The sequence below is a fragment of the Falco naumanni genome, chromosome 12 (genome assembly GCF_017639655.2).
Source record: "Falco naumanni isolate bFalNau1 chromosome 12, bFalNau1.pat, whole genome shotgun sequence".
Taxonomy (NCBI): domain Eukaryota; kingdom Metazoa; phylum Chordata; class Aves; order Falconiformes; family Falconidae; genus Falco; species Falco naumanni.
This window is the reverse complement of record NC_054065.1, coordinates 24,706,860-24,725,493: the sequence shown is the minus strand read 5'-3', so window position 1 is coordinate 24,725,493 and position 18,634 is coordinate 24,706,860. Positions and strand designations below refer to the sequence as shown.

Sequence of the window (18,634 nt, the reverse complement as noted above, 5' to 3'; positions counted from 1 at the left end):
CCTATAATTACTTGCAGGCAAACCAGCGTACATTTAGGATCCTTGTGCATGGGAGACATCAAACGGAGAAGGAAAGCTGCTCCCCTGCCAGGACCCACAGGTAACCAATTTCCCTGGGACAGAACACAAAATACGAGATGTTAAATCTCTAAATACAAAGCAGTAGGTCAGCGACCTGAGGAAATGCTTCATGAATTCAGTAACTTCCCGTATAACTTCAGATGTGTCCTATCCTTACTTATTAATAGAGATTAGGAAATACTAGGGTCTCCTAATTCTCCCCCAAATATTTCCAGTTTCTAGTCCTTTGTTGCACACCATTCTTTAAAGAGAATAAATCTTTTTTCATATGCTGAGAACTGTAGACAATGAAGATTACCGCTTATGTCTGTTCAAGCCTTACAAGGTAGAAGCCATGAGGCAACTTTTTTTTTTTTCTGTGAGGAATGCATATGAATACTATAAATACCCTGCACAATAAAGATAGGATGTGAATACTTGGGCAAACAGTTGAAAATTTGGAGATAAGGCTGTGAAACACAGCTTTAAAAGTAGTGCTGTAGATTATATAGGAGGCACTTGGAAGCACATTTCTGAATTTTACAGATGCGAGGTCACAGCCCTGGATGCGTTCTGCTGATGTCACAGCTGGAAAATGACTTTTTCAATACTTAGCAGTGATTTATAGGACCCTCATCAGTTTGTTGTTTTAATTATATATGTGCGTACTGGAAGGATTAGATTGCGTGTGTGCTGGTGTGAGGCTTTTTATATATTGTTAATATGGAAATCTGGATTGCATGTCCTAGTCTTACATCAATTACTATAGTAACATATGCAACATATACTGTTCTTCAAATAGATGTCTTTAGAGAAGCCTAGTATTTGTATTCCAGCTGAATTCCCCCTCCTGAAAAGTCTTTGTTTCAAAGCTCAGTGGCAGAAACAGACCAAGAATAACATTTAAAATGTTATAAGAGCACCTTAGTGGCAGCAGTATGGAAAAAGAGAATGTATGGGTCAGCTTCTAAGACTCTGAACATATGTGAAGTGAGAAAGAAAAATACTTAATAGCTGAAGAGAGAATAATATCATTATTTCTACAAGGTGATTTTCACTTCACAACTTTCAAGTACTAGAGGATGTCATTTTGTACTGAGAGGGGATGAAGTATCATGAAATTAATTTTATTATTCATTTTACCTTGGGCTTTCAGCGTTCAGCATTTTATTTTATAAGCTGGCTCCTCTGCGTAACTTTGCAAAGCCAATATTTTGATACTAAGGCAAATACATTATGTGGTCATTCAAAGTTACGTATCTATATATTCACAGATTTAGAGATTGTTTTGCCCCCAAAGTTTGCCTTTATGCGGAGAGCAACAGAGAATAACAGTGGCTAACGCTGTTATGTGACGTGCCTTTTTAACTAGTGTGGGGGGGGTTTCAAGTTCAAGGTAATATTTTCAATTTTGATCTGGGCAGGAGGACTGAGAATTATTTATGTGGTCTTATAAAAGGTTTTTTCTACGTTTCATCATTGTAAATTTTTATGCAAATGGAAACTTTGGTAAACTTCTGAGTAAACTTACAGATATGTGTAGGTAATGTATAACATATTATAAATTGTAAGTTTTCACAAAAGCTAACCCTCCTACAGCTGAACTGCTGTTTATCCATTGCATTTCTTGTTTGTCTTTGTCAGTATTTCATAACATTTTATGACAGGTTTCCTTTTAGAAGGGAAATACATTTGGAAATTTGCATTAAAAAGAAAGATCACCATTTGATTATTCTTTCAGTATTAGCTAAGGTATAGGAACAGAAGAACTAGATTTTATATAGAAGAATTTGTAAACTTTTTTCTTGAAATAAAAAAAAGGCAAAAGTTGCGTATTTACAGGAACAGAAGTTGGAAATGAAAAAGGCATTGTTAGTAATCGATACTTAACATCATAGTGAAATCTGAAAGGCTGTCTCTAAATGAGTCATTAATTGCGAACATTTTCTTGAGCTGTATGTGTTGCAAATAAGCAAAGTTTTACCAACTATGAGCCAATCCATTGGAAAAAAAAAAAAAAAAACCCGTCTGCATTTTTTGAATAAATTGCATCGTTCAGAAATGTGAAAGAAATACATTATATTAAATTCCTGTAGCACTATGCACAGTGTTGAGCAATGGTCATTTATACGTTTAGCTTCAGTAGTACTGAAGAGAAGGACTGGTGATCCTAATGAGGTATCGAAACGTGTTCTCTGGTTTTGAGTCTCACAAGGGTAGCACCTGCTACTTTCAGACACCTTACAAAGCCGCAGACTTCTGTAGCAAGCAGTGTTATTGGTTAAACATTTATTAATTGTGACAAGAACACCCAATTTATTTCAGTACTCCAGCTTATTTACTGCTCTTTCACCTTTGTATTTTGTATTGAAAAAGTAAAATGAATATTGATAGAGTTAGATATTGATTTCTAAATTTATAGTCTGTTCTCAGCCTGGAGTCAAAGTCACATACCAATAGGTTTGTGTATATTAGTAACAAAGGATGTAGATTTACTTGTACAGCGATGAGGAACTATTGAAGCAAGAAAGTTTGAGCAGCACAGAGCATTTTATAGTTTCAGAAATGTCATTTGTAAAGGTGAAGAAAAGCTGTGTTGAAAAGCAGTGAAGAAAATGGGAGATAATATAGGTATAGATTGTTAGGAGCTGACAGTACTGAGGCAGGAGTGTCCTATTCTGCCTTTTCTACTAAGATAAATTTTCTGGTTTATGGATGCTTGATATAGCTCCATCTGTGTGTTGTGAACCTGGATAGTTAATTAGTTTATTGACTAAAAAAAGATACTAGTAAAAATTCTTTCCTTACTGTGATTTCTTTGAAGAATTAGGTGCCATACATTATAAATACCTACATTTTGCACAGCTTCTTTCCATGAAACCAGTATTATTTCAGTGATTCTAGTCAGATTTGGGACCAGGTCATTCTCAATGACTTTATGCCCTCTTTGACTACCTGAGTGGTAGAGCTATTTCACGTGACACCCTGACATATTTCATAGCAGCAATACAGTGCCCTCAAGTTTGTATAAAAACCTCTTAGACAAACTAATTCATTCTCACAGAACTAGCCCTAGAAAAACTGGGTCCAGCATTAATGAAAATAATAACAAAAAACAACAAAATTTGCATGCAAGAGAAAGGTCATTCTCTGCAAAGTATTACTACTATTTGAAACAGACACATTGGGAATATTTACAGTAATTTCAGTCAGATTACCTAGTTTACGTCTTGTATCAAACCAGCAGATGCTACAGAATTTTAGAAGCCATGTTCATACACCGAATATGTTTAACCCAGTTCCTTTCCTATTGACTCTCCATCTTCTTCTGTACAAGCTTTTTTTCTCAATCAGCTCCTTTTAAATCCCCAAGATCTTTTAGATTTCTTTTTTAATAAAAAACCTCTAAATCTTAAATGTTGGGAGAAAAACCATGAAATTCTGATTCACATCTGTGGGATGTTAATAGCTTAATTTTCAGAACATAGGGAGTTTGATTCAGAACAAAAAAATTTAAGTTTTACTTGTGTGCCTTGTAAATGGGTATTTCTTTCTATTTGGAAACAATCTTTGCTCTGTTGCTTACATAGCATGATTTACAGTTTGGAGCAGCATGGAAAACCTGCAAAAAGTAACTTCAAAAAGAGAAAGCTATGGTGTACTTAAAATACAAAAGAGAATGTGCATATAAAATGTATAAATTTACTGTGCATGTTATGGGGACTTTAATACTTCTATTTTGCAAAAGCAAATTTCAGATGTCATTTTCTTTATCTAGTTGGCATGTTGCATGCTACACTTCAGGCTGGTACTGATTGAAATGACCAAGTTAAAAGTCTCATTTTAAAGAATGTGTTTTAATGAAAAATATGACAGATTCTTAATTACAGCAGAAATACTGAGCACTGCTATAATGCCATCATGACTCACTTTAACAAGGTAATCAAAAGGGTACATGTTTTCATTCCTTTTTAAAAATTGCCAGCAGAACAGCTAAGCAAACTATTTTGCTGATGCTTAATATGTCAGTGATTAAAAATCAGACCTGAATATCTGCAGTACCAAAATGATGATTTGAAAAAGATTGTGATTACACTGTGATAACAGAGGTGGCTGAGGCTAAGTTTGTGGTGAAGGTCAACTTAGACAGTTGCAGTGAAAGGGTAGACTTTTGTGTACTTGGGTGAACTGGCAGTAAATTTCCAAAACTCTAGACGAACTGTTATATGCCTGTTTTCTTTTTGGCTGGGTTCCCTGCTTTTCTATCTACTAAATGTTACAACTCCATAGACAGAAATCCCTTGTCACAGGACAGTCTGACACTGGCATGTGTTGTGAATGCTCTCCCTCGTTGCGTTGCACCACTTGTTATCCTTAGTCTACCAAAGTCCTTTCTGGCGCACGCAGTATATCTGCTTGATCATCCAGCCTATGGATACTTTTTTCTTTCATTGGTTTCTGCAGCAGATTAAATTCTAGGGACCCCTTTCTGTTTCTTTGTTTTTCCAACCATATTGTCTCACTAAAACAGTTCAACAATGGAAAGATCACAGGGTGCCATCCAGCGTTGGAAGCTGCTGTCCCTTCAGAGCAAAAGGCCTTCCATGTTGAGCTTGAGGTCATTGGTTCAGGTGGGACCCCTTGCATGTAAATTCCAGAGTAATGAAGAGAGTTCAGTAACAAACTTCAGAAGAAAAGATCCACAATACGACAAGAGCCAAGCTTATACTGAGAATTTGCTGATGGATTTCTTGTGATCTAGAGAGAAGACAGTATTCTTCAGGCTGTACACATAGCCAATATAAAGTCAGCCTTGAGGTTGATAGATGACTCTGCTAGTCTTTTCTAAATGCTGTTGTCTTCTGAAATACAGAAGGTTCAAAAATAATTCCTCAAGTTACTGTAGGAGTGTTTCCTAAGGTAGCTGTTCCTGGTTGTGGAAAGCATTCACATTGCCTCCATTGGGAGCTGGACTTGATCTTCATGGTTCCCTTCCAGCTTGAGACGTTCTGTGATTCTATTAATTTTTTTGGACTTTGCTGTCAAGAATTATAAACCAGCTTAACAGAGAATATCACCACTGAGAGCATCCTTAATATATACGAAATTGTTGCTCAAAAGAAGCTAAACCAGGCATTTTTTTTCCAGTTCCAAAGGTATGTCTCATTAGATGGTTGCATACTTGAGGAATGGTTTTGAATGAAACTGAGAGGTGTCAGCAGGGAGACTCATCCTCCAGATCAGTTATGTGCTCTGGAAATTCTGCTCATTCTCTACCAGATGCCATAATGAAGTGGTTCCCCACAGAGAGGAGCTGCCTTCATTTTGGATGCAGTTTGTTAGAAGCGTCACCTTTTTCAGAAGGGCTGATGTGCATTGTGCAGTTTTCCTAGAACTCAACCAGTAAAAGCAGTACCTGATATTTCTGTCAGTGTGGTTTAGATTGGTAATACCAAAGGACGTTTGTTAACCAGAGAAAGTTTGGGAATTAAAATGTGCAAGGAGGAAATATGTCTAGTTTTTCCCCAGTCAATCTAACTTCTATTCCCAGCTCTCCGTAACAACCTCTCAGTGGATGGTGGCTAGTTTTACTTTCTCCTGAGGGTATAGGAAGCGCTGCTGCAAATAGGCCCTGCTATAGATTATGCAAAAGTCACTTTTCTTAAAGGTTTGATAGCGTGTAATTTATTTTTGAATAAGAAAGGCCACCTATGCATAAACCTGATAGCTTTATGCACAAGGTTTTTTTACCACTTCAGAGGAGTAAAACTAACTGTTTAAGATGTGAGAAAATATTTTCATGACGTGAGAATATAAAATTAATTGACCAGGTTTTCAGTACAGGCAAGTTTGGATTTCTGTTTTCTGTCTTTCTATAAAAGCTTCGCAATCAGTAGAAAGGTTTCTGATAAAAGCTGTTGTAGATACCTGTTATACTGTGGATTTCATAAAGAAAATTTTTGCTTTTGATTTCCTCTACAGTCAGAGGAAATTTGGATTTATTGATTGTAAAAGAAGTTTACCTTTCAGCCTATAGATTGACACTGCCAGTGCTAATGTGGTAAGTAAGATTTGTGTTCTGATGCCTTCATTACTAACAGAGGGATCACAGTGGGCATTGTTTGCATAAATAAATAGGCAAATGGTTATTTAGCCCATAGTAAAAAATATGCAGATATATTTGCCTAGTTTTAATGAGTTAGTCTTCATCTTTAAATTAAGATAATTTGACAGAAGGGAATACTCCAACCGTACAGGCAGAGAATAGGCAATAGGCACATCTCCAGTGTCCTGGCAATCCATCCCAACTTGAGTTAGGGTCAGACAGAGCTACCATGGTGTGCCTGGGCCTAGTATCAGTTTAATCCTCAATCTTTCTGCTGAAATTAACAACTGTGCTGTCCGTTTTGAGAGTATTACTGTGATTTAAATCCTTTCCCTGTGGCTTTCAGTATAAGGTTACAAGCCTTTTTGTAAAAGTCAGGGAATGCTTATCAGAAGGGAGCAATTTGCCGGGTTTCCAGGGGTTTGAGGAGAACTTTGGAATGGTCCCCTGTGAGAGTGCTTCTTCCTAAATGCCATCCGGTGGCAGGCGTAAAACTGACCTCCTCTGGAGCCCAGTGAAAAGACAGTCTTGGGTATTCAAGAGATTCCCCTTACAGAGGGATAAATGGGAATCTAGTAATTCCAACTCTTCCCAACCAATTTTAATAGTAGCAAAGACTGAACGGGCGTGAAGTTACACTTTACACACAGTGTAGTGCGGTAAAGCATGGCAGGAGCAGAGCACCTGCAGATCCGTGTTCAAGTGATGCTGGGTGACCAGCTGACCCTAAAGTTCGGTGTCTCAATTTTCATCAGTTCATGGATTTATGTTTATGTATTCAGGACAGTTGAAAACAGATTTAAATCTAGGGTCTGAGCTGCAAGAAAGAATGCATTTGCCCATGCTGCCATTCCGCCACTATTGCTTTAATAGTGGGTGTGGGTAAACACTGAGATTTCCAACGCCTGCTGAAGCCGTAGCTCTGTCCTCTCTATTTCTCTCTCTCTGCTAGCTAGGGTAAAATACAATGCAAGCAGGCTCATTTGAACTATAATCATTCTAAGGTTATTCTTTAGACACAATCTTAAATAGCTTGGTGTGAGGAATATATATGAAAGTCTGGTGTAAAAATGCAATTTCAAATATTTAGCTAAGTAATGTAGGATTTTTGTAACTTTTTTTTTTTTTTAGATACACAGCCACAGCATACTGAATTTTGAAAACAACTGCAGGTACTGATTTTAAAAATCACAATATGGCTGTTGGCTATGCTCACAATGTTGAGCACGCAATTATCCAAAACAGTTTTAATGTAAGCATCTAGGCAGTCTGATTCCCATTTTGCTACTTAGAGCTGGCATAAAAAGATATGCTACAGCAGTGTGTTATTCTAATTACATTCCTTGTAAAATTGTCTTATGTATCAGGATCAGTCCCTACTGTTCCAAGCTCATCTGCCTAGTGAGGAGTCAGAAAAGAAAAAGAATAGATGGAATATTAAATGCTTTCAGAAAATGAGGGGGAAAGTGCACTGGCTTTTAAAGTAAAGCAGCATGTATCGTTTCTCCTTCCATTGGCTGTTTATCCAACATCAATACAACACTTTAGGAGCCAAATTACTAAACAAGCTGCCAATTAGGCTTGCAGTCAGCTGGATAGATTAGTGGCTAAGAGAGGCAGATACAAGATTTTCATCTCTTGAGCCAATTACGCAAGTGAATTACCATCCACAATGCTCCTTGGAAGATTTGAAGTAGAAAGACTGACTCTGCTGTGATAGACATAAGTGAGATCCAGGGTAGGGGGTAAGGGTTAGCAGGCCATGTATTGCAAAAATTACCCAAGCAAAGAGAGATCCTTCTAGGAAAGGATTTAAAGGATTTAAGGCTGCTGGGAGCGATAGAAGAGGAAATAATAGTTGTGGTATGGTCTGCAAAGGCATTGCTGTTCTGCTCACAAGTCTTAATCATATAAAAGAAAGATGAAAGGCCAAGGCTATATTTATGTACAGTGTCATTTTCTTCAGAACTGTTTAAAAACCCGTTTTCTTAACATCAAAAATAGTTCAGTGGCCAGAGATGAAATTACTTCAATATGGCTTCATTTGTTTCTTACAGCTGGGGGGAAGGAAAAAAAAAAAAAAAAACCCAAACAAAACCAACATTTTCTTAAACAAGTGTTATTGAAGAGATTGAACCTGGCTGTATTCTGATTTTATTCACCCCAATATAAACCAAACATGCTTGATGTTGTTCTCATCCAGCAATTGGACCATACAAATAAATATTGTCACAGTATGGTTTGTGGGGTCACAGTTCCTTTATTATTCTGTAATAAATGATAACTTAAATGATGAGCTTTTAATCTTTAGAAGCATTTTGCAAACAAAATGGATCTGTCAGATCAAAACTGTGCAGAGGCTCATTTGTTTCTTGCTGAAGATGATGTGCAGTGGTGTAACATTGTTTCTTAAATACGAAGCGAATTTAAAACCTGAACTTTTGCAAGCTGTTGTATCCAAAAATGATTAAACAGATGTGGAGCCTGCAGCAGCATTAGACCTCTGATCTGATTTTAGCTTACAGATGGAATTAAATTAATTCATGGCAATCACTGTAAAATCAAGGGTATGGCACTGAATACTAGTGTACTCTTTAACCAGGACATACCTGTCTCAACAGCTGTTAAGAAAAAATTACTTACCTTTATTTTTCATTGAAACCTGCCTTTAATGCCATCATAAATATCATACCAAAATTAAACTAATGTGATGAGGTTTTGTTTTCCCCTTCCCAGTTTTGCCTCTTTCTGCTCATAGGTTCCATGTTCCATGTATGTAAGGTCATATGCATAATACGTGTACACCTTGTAGTGTGTTTATTCATATACACAAATATTTGAGGATTGGCCTTTATTATTTCAGCTGGCAGTATGGCAAAGGGAAGGAACATAAGTGAGGGTATTTTACAGTGCTGTCTGTTCAAGCAAGTTACTGTTCCTCGGTGTTTGCTCCTCGCTTGTGTAACGGCAGCCACTTCTGCTGCAGGACTACTCATCTGGTAGATCAAGAAACAAGCTGTTAACAGTTGCTAAAAACATTTTCAGTCTATAGAGTAAAAAGGCTCTGCACAGGCGATTCCTACTAATTATTAGTACAGAGACTTCCTCGTAACTCCTGGAACCCCGCAAAGCTTCATATGGCAATAAACTTAGAAAAATGCATCTCCACTGTTTTTCTTAGCCCAATTTTCCGTATTTGTTTTTTGTGGGACGGCGCAGTTGAGTTGATTTTGCTCTTGCTCCTGGGTGGGTCGAGGCTGAACACGTCCCACAGGTAGCGCAGCTGTTTCCAAGGCCAGCGTGCTTGGACCGTGCTGCCTAACAGGCCCTACTGGCTACTCCAAGAAGTGTGCCGTAGGCATGAATTACAAACTGAACTTGAAGATGAATATTGCAAGGACAATTACTGCTTTTAATTAGAAAATAAAAGCCCAAAGCACAAGAACGGGGGTCGGGGGAATAGCACACAGTGTAGCATGATTTTTAAGAGGTCTCTCCCGTCATGCAGTCAATCAGCAATGCAAATTTTTTTCTTTCCCCAAATGCTGATGGGTTGTGGAGTGGAGGAAGATGGCAATGCCACTATCCGTATTCTTCTGAGTCAAGTAAAATATGTTGCATTACAGATAATTTTTTCAAGCAATGAGTGAAAACTGCAGAAATATTAAAGACAGATATAGATAGCATTCATATAAAAACCGACTGTACTGCAAAAGAGTGGCCTGCATATATTAAATATTTTTCAGAATTAAAAGCTATCCATATTCACATTTAATTCAGTAATTAGTCGATTAGTAACATAGGCAAGTTGGGTCAGGTTTTGCTTTTGCCTTATTCTTGCTGCAATAAAAAGCCTCCAAACACATCATCCTTTGGACAGCATATGTTGTTTGATTGCCCAAAAGTGGGTTGTGAAGTCAAGATTGTGGTGGTTTCTTGTAGTTGTTTTTTTTTTTAATCTGGTGACATCTGAGAATAAAACAAACTGTTCAGGAGAGGTTTGTCTTCTAACACAAGGTGTTAGTGGAGGGAAAAATAGTTACAGTATACATTCTAGAAGTACTTATATGTCTTTAAAAACAAAATACTCCAATTATCCTGTCAGTCACAGAAAAAAAAAATCCACCATCAAGCTACTTCAGAAAGTATCAAAAATAGAAACATCAATGTACTAAAAACCACATCAGGGTACAAATTGTTCTTTCACGTATCTCTTTTTGTGAGGTTGCTCTGGCTGTTTTTGAGAATTGAAATTCATATAGAATGGTACATGTATTAGAAGAAAAGCTCTGGGGGTTTTTCCCCCAAATACACTAACGAAAAAGCTGTTTACGTTGTCTCAGGCTATGCCTTGCATACCATTCCAGCAGCATTGCTGCCTTTGCCTAAGCAGCATTATGAATACTTTAATATTTTAGATATCTAGATGTCACAAATATACTCTTAGTCTTGCTCTTTCCTGCTTGGTGGAGATGTTGGATCTTTCTTCTAAGTTTCCCCCTTAATTATTCCACAGGCATTCATTGAAATGATGCTTCATTTCTTACCATCACTTGTTGTGAAAAGTGGACCAAAACACAATTCCAGGATTTTACCTGTGAGGTTTACCAGAACTTTTGTTGAACAGTAGCCTTTTTTCTTTTCCTTTTTTTTTTTTTTTTTTTTTTTTTGAGCTAGAAAGTATAACTAAGAAGGTTGCAAAGCCTGTGTTGTGTATGTGCAAAGCCTGTGTTGTGTATGCCAGGCAGTGTCAGGGACTCATCTGTATGAAAATTGCCTCTGCCTGTGGGGGCCTGAAAAGAAAAGAAGTCTTGGACATTGAATTTTGTGCTGGTCAGTTCAAGAGGAACCCTCTTGGGGACTGGAGGCTGCTGACTTAAAAGCCTTTATTTTAAGCCTAGCATTAAGCATAGCTTCAAACCAGTATTAAAGGATGCCTTCTCTCAATGCATTTCCCTTTTTCTTTGTCTGAGGAGCTGAGATACTAGAAAGCTGTCTACCTTTTATGTAGCCAGCGTTTTACTGAATATGAACAGGTCTGTGGTGGATAATGCTGGAGTACTATAAATTCATCATCACTATCATGAGTTTTTTAATGTGCACCTCTCGTTTTGAACTTATGTGTATGCAGTTTCCACTGTGGGGCTTTGCTTTTTTTGTATGTGTGTGATAATTGAAGCTTTTCAGAAGTGCATGTTCAACTTTTATTGTGTTCTTCTTTAGTAAGGTAATATAATCATGAGCCAGCTGCTCATCAATGGTAAACTCTTGATTGAAGACATTGTACTCTCCAAAAATACAGTCTCCTCCTGCAGTATTTTTCAAAAAGTAGCAGTCCAGAATAAACAGGTACAGGGTTAAACAGAGAATATTTGAAGCTGGGCACATGTTGGGGTTCTTTTTTTGTTCTTTTGTCAGCGGGGGAGGGAGATGCTGAACAAAGCTGAAAACAAAATCCAGCTGCCTACATGCAACTGCTTGTGTTAGTTCAAAAACTTCAGCTTTTTAAAATTTTGTATGATATAACTTGATAAGTTTCAATGCAGATTGTTTAAATAAATATCATTTATACCCCTTTATGCAGGACGGTTATGTATGGGAAGGCTTATCCGTGCTTCACCTCCAAATTCTATCTTGAGGAGTTTGGTGGATGGTGGGGGGAACAGCTTTGTTACTTGACTTCACTTTCTTTTTTTATGACACATTCATGGAAAAAAAAATAATCTGTTAATGAAAAAATGCATCTGTTACATTAACACTTGCAATCTTGATGATCTTTTCTGCAGTATGTGTGCAGCTTTTCTCAGACATCCTGACAGTACAGAGAGAAAAGTGTATAAACAACACTTAATGGTATTGAAAATACCGAAAGTAGACTTGGATATATCAACTCTCTCTTACATGATCAGTAAAAGAGAAACTGAGTAAAGATATAGCTGAATTTGGAATACTAGACCACTTGTCTGTACTATTTCTGTAACAGCTATAACTGTTTAATCAGAAAATTGTGTTTTATTGAATGAGATCTTAAGCATTGGTAAGTATTGCTAAGAATGGAGAAATGGTCATGTTAATATGATGTGACTGTATAGGACAAGAAATTCAGGTAATCTTGCCTTGTATTGGTGGACTTGTGCAGGTGATGTGTGTTCTTTGATGGAAATGTAGAATCCACTATATTGGTATATAAAAGATTTGTGACAGTATTTCATACTTAAAAACTGAATGAGTCTTTAAAAACATCAAAAATAAAGCAGAGGTTAAGACTGTATTATTTAGATTCATATGCAGTCATGCATATAAGGTCAACATGTGCAAAAACAGCCCGTTCTAGCAACCTGTTAGGTGAATTAGGAGAATAAGAAGGTTTAAGGCTTTAAGGGAGATTATCCTGCTCTTCTCCACATGGCGGGCAGCGCTGATTAATGCTGTGTGTTTCTTTAATCTCAGGGTTTGTAGGTGAAAACACCCAACCAATCCCAGAAAACAACATTGGAAACAGAATGCTTCAGAGTATGGGCTGGACCCCTGGCACGGGCCTTGGACCAGACGGCAAAGGGATGGCAGAGCCGATACGAGCTGTCCAGAGACCAAAAGGACTTGGACTTGGATTTAGCTGACAGAAATGCACTCTGGCTGCCCAATAAAAATAAAGCCTAGAATTAATTTTGAAAGGAGAAAAAAAAAAAAAAAAAAAAAAAAAAAAGGAAAAATGGCAAACATATTATTTGTTGTGATCGGCAAATCCAGTTATTCCTCTCTCCGAGATGATGGAAGTCGATGTGCTTCACATTAGCTACACCAGCTGCAAGGTACAGCCACAGTGACACAACTGGCATTCGAGTCTGACTTTATAATGGTGCTAAAATGTACAAAAACTTCTACTTTTTTATTTTCTCTGGTCTTAAAGTTTGTATTAAGCATAAAATTCAGTATATTCACCTTTTTTCATGAAAGCTTCTAACCCAGCAGGTTTTAGTATATAAGCAATTTTATTTTTTTTTTTTGTAAGTATGATTTCATCTCGAGAGTCTTGATAAGAATTTGTCAAGGAAAATGGAACTTTCTACAGCTGTTGTGTTTTTCCCCTTTTCAGGCAAAGTTTCCAAACCTGGTGTTTCTAGCGATTAACAATATTTGATTGTTAACAAGATGACATTTTGCCCATAAGGTGTACACATTTCCCACTGGAAGGTGGTATGGTGTGCACTTTTGTATAAGAGCATGAAAAATGGCTTTCTTTTGGTAGGATGCCATCCCAACATGTTTATCTGGCAATGTATCACTGTCTTCTACATTCAAGCTCAAAAGTAAAGCTTTTATACTTGTTTTCACAGTTACGGGATGATCTTTTTTCATCAAATATTTTAAAAAGTTAAAGATTATTCTGACTTGGCTTTCCCTTCATATTAATAATCCTCAGTGTTTCTACTTTTAAGAACAGTTTGAGCTTTGAACCAGGAAAATTGTATTTTAAAGACGACTGCCTTTTCAGTGTTTATATTCTGGGGTTTGGCATGTTTTAAACAATGCAGTGTTCAACATCATGTTGCCATTGGGTTTGTGATCATGCTGGTGCCAGTGAGCCACAACCCTTAAGGATCATGGACAGAAAAAGGGCAAGGAGGAGCAGGGTTAGGGTGAAGGAAAGGAAGGAAAAAGGTACTTTGATGGCATCTCACAAATCTAAGCTAGCAATTTAAAATCAAGAGGGATCATTAAGTGTTTTAATCAGTATCCTAATGTATCTAATGTCAGCAGAAGCAATTTCATTAAGCACCAACCAATCAAGCTCCTAGGGTACTTATTGGTCTGCAGTATAAAACAAATTCCACTTTAAAATTAAATGATAGGGCTGAAGGAAACTGTTGTTCAGGTGGACTAAGGAGAAAATCCTGCCTCCCTCCCCTCCCACCCCTGGAGTAGCCGGCAATATTTACCCTCACTGCAGAGGTAACAGGATTTGATTCTCCAGTCTTTCTTTTTTCTTCGAGAGGAGGATCTTTCTCTTCCTCTGCTCCCAAACTGCAGAGAAAAATACTTACTTCCAGATGCTTGCAAAGATATTTCCTTAGAACAAAAAGAGCACAGCTTCCTTGATGTGACTGTGAAATACAGTGATGAATTTTAAGTGCTTTTATTACTTTTTCTCTCAACTTCACCTGTTTTTCCAGAAAAATTAATAGTAGGAAAAGAAGTAGCAGCATTATAGCATTGAGTTTGCTTAAAAGAAATGTTTGTGCTTTCCACTGTGAGTACTGTTGGTTTGGGAACATGGTTTCACCGTACACGTAGTGCCGAGTAAAATGTTGGTACTTGATACTGTTTTTAATGATAGCTGAATGCACGTTCTCTGAGTTTCAGGAGAACTATTTATTGCTGTTTAAATACTTGATATGATTGTGTGGTTTTGCTTTTTGAAACAGCAAGACATTTTAAACAGACTTGGGATTTTAATCAACACATGCGCTTTTTATTGAAAGGTTCTGGGGCATAGCATAGTGTTTCCCACTTCAATTATCTCTTGCACAACTAAACTGAGTTAAAAACATTCCATATCCAAAGGATTTCAGGGCCACATAATTGCAAAGGGCTGAGAGCCTGAAATTCTGCAGCTAGCAGAGGTGCCCACTTGTATAAGCGTTATTTACAATAATGAATTTACCTGGCATGCTTCGGTTCTTGCGATGCAGTGTGCTATTAAGAGCAAGGGAATTCTAAAGAGCTCTTTGTGTTGTACACCACAATCAAAAATTCCTTCAAATAATTTTTAAAATGTAAATTGTGAAAGTGAATCTTTAAGTTCTGGTTGTTCTAGCTTTGTTTGCAAATATGTAAAGGAATGTTCTTTCCCTATTAAAATCCATTGTTTTGCTTTGGTTACAACCCCTACATATCTTGGGCTGGAAATTCTAAGTACAGCACATATAGCACTTGTTTGAAGTATTTCTGTGCAATTTACCGTAGCAGTAGATTCTGAAGAAATCAGTCTGCAGCTCCAAAAGTACTTGAAAATGTTTTCTGTTTTAAAAAGGTGAGAGGGAAATAATGGATACATGTTGAGAGAAAAACTCTTTAGCCCATTCAACTCTTCATTCATCCATGCATACAGACAGATACAGTGAAGCAGCCAGCCTAGTAAACAGCCATAGTGGAAGAACTACTTAGTCTGATTGGAAATCTTACAACTTTTTGTTTTAAAATAATCCATTAGTGAGAAACTATTAGACATTAAGAATAGTCAAATTGATTTTGATATAGTGATAGATATAGTTTGTCTGTTTTCCAGCAGGTATTCTCATAGATGCCGCAGCTGACAGTCAGTGTTACCTGTTAGAAGCTGTAGAACAAATTGATTTATTAAAATACTTTAGAGTTTAAAGAGGGGTTTTTTGTTGCTGTAGAATTCCCATTCTGACTCACAGTATCATTTTATTTCTGTTTTTCCACATGTCGTAGGAGTGGTTTTAAAAGATACTCCAGTAGTGTGATTTTTGCACAGTTAAAACTAGTGTTAAGAAACAAAACAAGAATTAATTGTATTTTTTTCTTTTTTGAGCTGTTGCAATGTTAGTTGCCTTTGAAACAGGGCAAAGTACTTGGATTTATTGGGATTTTTTCTTCAGGTCCTCCTCATACCTAACTTACAATCATACTATGATACCTACTGTAAAGCTGGCACATGTTATTTTAAAATACATATGCAAGTTTTTCAGATAATAATTCTTAATAGCTGTGACACTGAAGGTTTTTTTGCCTATATAAATAAATATGGGATCATCTTGTATCTAAAAGTTACCATCAATCACTTGTCAGATTCTTTCCATCTAGGTGTTTTATTAACCAGTAGCTCAGCTGTTACCATAATATTCTTCCTCTGCAGAATGTTTGGTGAGGAGACATTATGTATTATCAGCATTGCGTTTTGCTACATGTTCCATGGTGTCTCAAAGTTCTGTGAATTGAGCCATTAACTGTTAATAAAAGAAACCCATGAGCAGTATCTTATTTTTAAATAAATATTTGTCAAAGTCAGAGAAGCGTTATCAATATGCTCATTTTAACAAGTTTGTCCCTGCATTTGTCTTTCTGCAATTAGGTCAATGATGGGTGTAGAACGGCAGTAAATAGCTAAATAATATGTGTAGAACGCTTTGCTTTAACAGCACAAATGCAAGACGAAATAAAATAAATAGACTGTTCTTCATGGGGTTTGTATGTTCTTTTCTTTAAAGTGCCCTGATCGATAATATCGCTACTGCACAGGGGAGTAAAAAACTTGCTGTTTCTGAAAATATAATTAAGGTTGCTAATATCTTGTACTGAGCAGATGCATATTATGCTAAAGCTACTATACTACCTTATATGTACCTTTTTATTAGTACTTTTCTAGGTTATTATTATCCATCTGAAAAGGTTACACCACGATGTCAGGAAATGCCTCATTTAAGATGTTTGCAGTACTTGTATTATCGTATTCTTCTGAGGCGTTTAAATACAAGTTCCCTTCACTCTTTAAGTATGTGTACACTTTGATAACTGTGACAGGACTTTGTGCTTTCTCTTCAAGCAGTTCTCCAAAACTGTTCCTCCAAAGAGAACTCTCACACAGCCTTTGGTTTACTTTCCCTGTCCCCATGCTCCCAGGGCAGTAAAGGCATATCATAAATGAGGATCCCTTCCCTCATACTCTAAAATCAAGAGACTTTTTAATTAGACTTCCATCCCTAGCAGAGTTTTCAGAAGTGGTGGCTTAGTTAGCACACAGCAGTTGCATAACTGAGTTACCTACAGTAGAGTCCCATACCTAAGGGCAGTGTGTGTGTTCAGTCTGAAAAGACACAACGTAAATCATTTCTTTTATCAACCTGTAGTCCAGCTGTAAAGCTAACGCAAAATGTTGAAAGGGAAAATGGCATTTTTAAAGATTGCTATATGGTTTTGCTTTGAATTCTCCCTGGAAAAGGTTTTATTGTGGTCAAGCGGGGTTTTTTTACAGGTACAGTATTTAAGACTGGGATATTTTTTTGTTTTTTAATGACTTCGCTACACTGGAAAAAGTCTTGAGGAGGTGCAGCAATTTCAGCATGGAAGTTGTCCTTGTCTGAGGAGGGGTGTTTTGCTAAATAGAACTACATAAAAACTTTACCAGCATAGATTGATATAGGCTGTATCTACTAAGCTATAAGAGAGTTTGTACAGAAAAACTATCAACAAACTTTTTTAATGTAGGTGTGCTTTTAAGTTATTGTGGAAGACTACAACAGCAACAAACATTTCATGACTGACTGGTAGTAAGTAACTCTAGTGGAAATGGGGTTTGGGCTTCCTATGGTTCCCTTCTTCTACAACAAAACGCATGTTGGGAGATATGTTGACCATGATGGTATATTGATTTTATTGCAAGATTCAGTCTTTAAGTAAAAGGCTGAAAATCACTGAGATTCTGTAAACTGCACCTACGAGAACTGTGTTTATTAACAGCTATGAAAAGTGGTTGGAATTAATAAGAGGTATTCCACCTATAGAAAGTTATGATTTTGGCCAACTGCTTATAGCATTGCTATGATGAATCTAAGAACAGGGGACTCTGGCTTCTGAAACGGTGAATATAAGACATTAGTCTCTGAGGAATGTATATTTTATTGTAACATAGTCACACTGATTAATTATGTGAGCTCATTAAAATATTATCTTTCAGAATATTTTATCATAGAGATGCTCAATTTAATTGTGCCTTGTCCTTAGTGTTGTCTTTCATTCTTAATATTTGTCCATTTTTGTGAAAAAGTGTAACCCTATATATGTTTTAAGTGATAATAACCAGTGTTTCTCTCTTAAAGTGTTATCTCATTCATGTATGTGCGAAGTGGTGCCATTCAGTATTTTCCATCATTTCTGCTAGGCTGGGGAAGTCGTTCCTCAGTACCTCCCTAGGCCAGTTTTCTGAATATCTTACTGTTGCCTTCGTCAGTTGTAAGAGATTTTGACACTGGAAACTTGAAGTTTCTTCAGCCTGGGCAGGCTGTTGTGTTGGCTCCTCTCCTTCCAGTGGCCGCAGGCTGATGAAGGCTGTGAGATAGGTAATATTTTCTGCGCATAAACACATCTAGTGACTTCAAGATGTGAAGTACTACATAGGTCTAAAAATAAGCCTGCGTGCAAGTGTTTGCAGATTGGGGCCTTAACTTCCTTCCCCATTAAAAGATACAGGTCCTAAATTTTCCATGCATCAGAGTTCCCGCAGACCCCTGGAGTCAGCTGCCCCCTTGCTGGATTGTGCCCACCCATCTTCAGCACTGACTGTCTTCAGAGCACCTCTCTGGCTGCTGCAAGGTACAGGTTGGCTCGTGGGTCGTGTTGATCTCTGTCCTTCCAGTACCAAACACAGTACATCCCGGCAGTGCAGGGAGTCAGGGTGCCTTTTCAACCTGGAGTTATCTTCATTTTGCACAGCTCAAAACAACA

The 18,634-nt window shown here is 37.2% G+C and overlaps 1 protein-coding gene across 1 annotated transcript in view; it reads left to right on the top strand.

Moving 5' to 3' along the window:
• The window catches only part of GPATCH2 (G-patch domain containing 2), a 126,237-nt gene extending 109,869 nt beyond the window's left edge, over positions 1-16,368 (top strand). The window contains exons 9-10 of the mRNA XM_040611892.1: positions 18-100; positions 12,617-16,368. Coding sequence (XP_040467826.1) covers positions 18-100; positions 12,617-12,786 — 253 coding nt within the window. The 3' untranslated portion in view covers positions 12,787-16,368. The remainder of the gene's footprint in view (positions 1-17; positions 101-12,616) is intronic.
• The last annotated feature ends 2,266 nt before the right edge of the window (positions 16,369-18,634 follow it).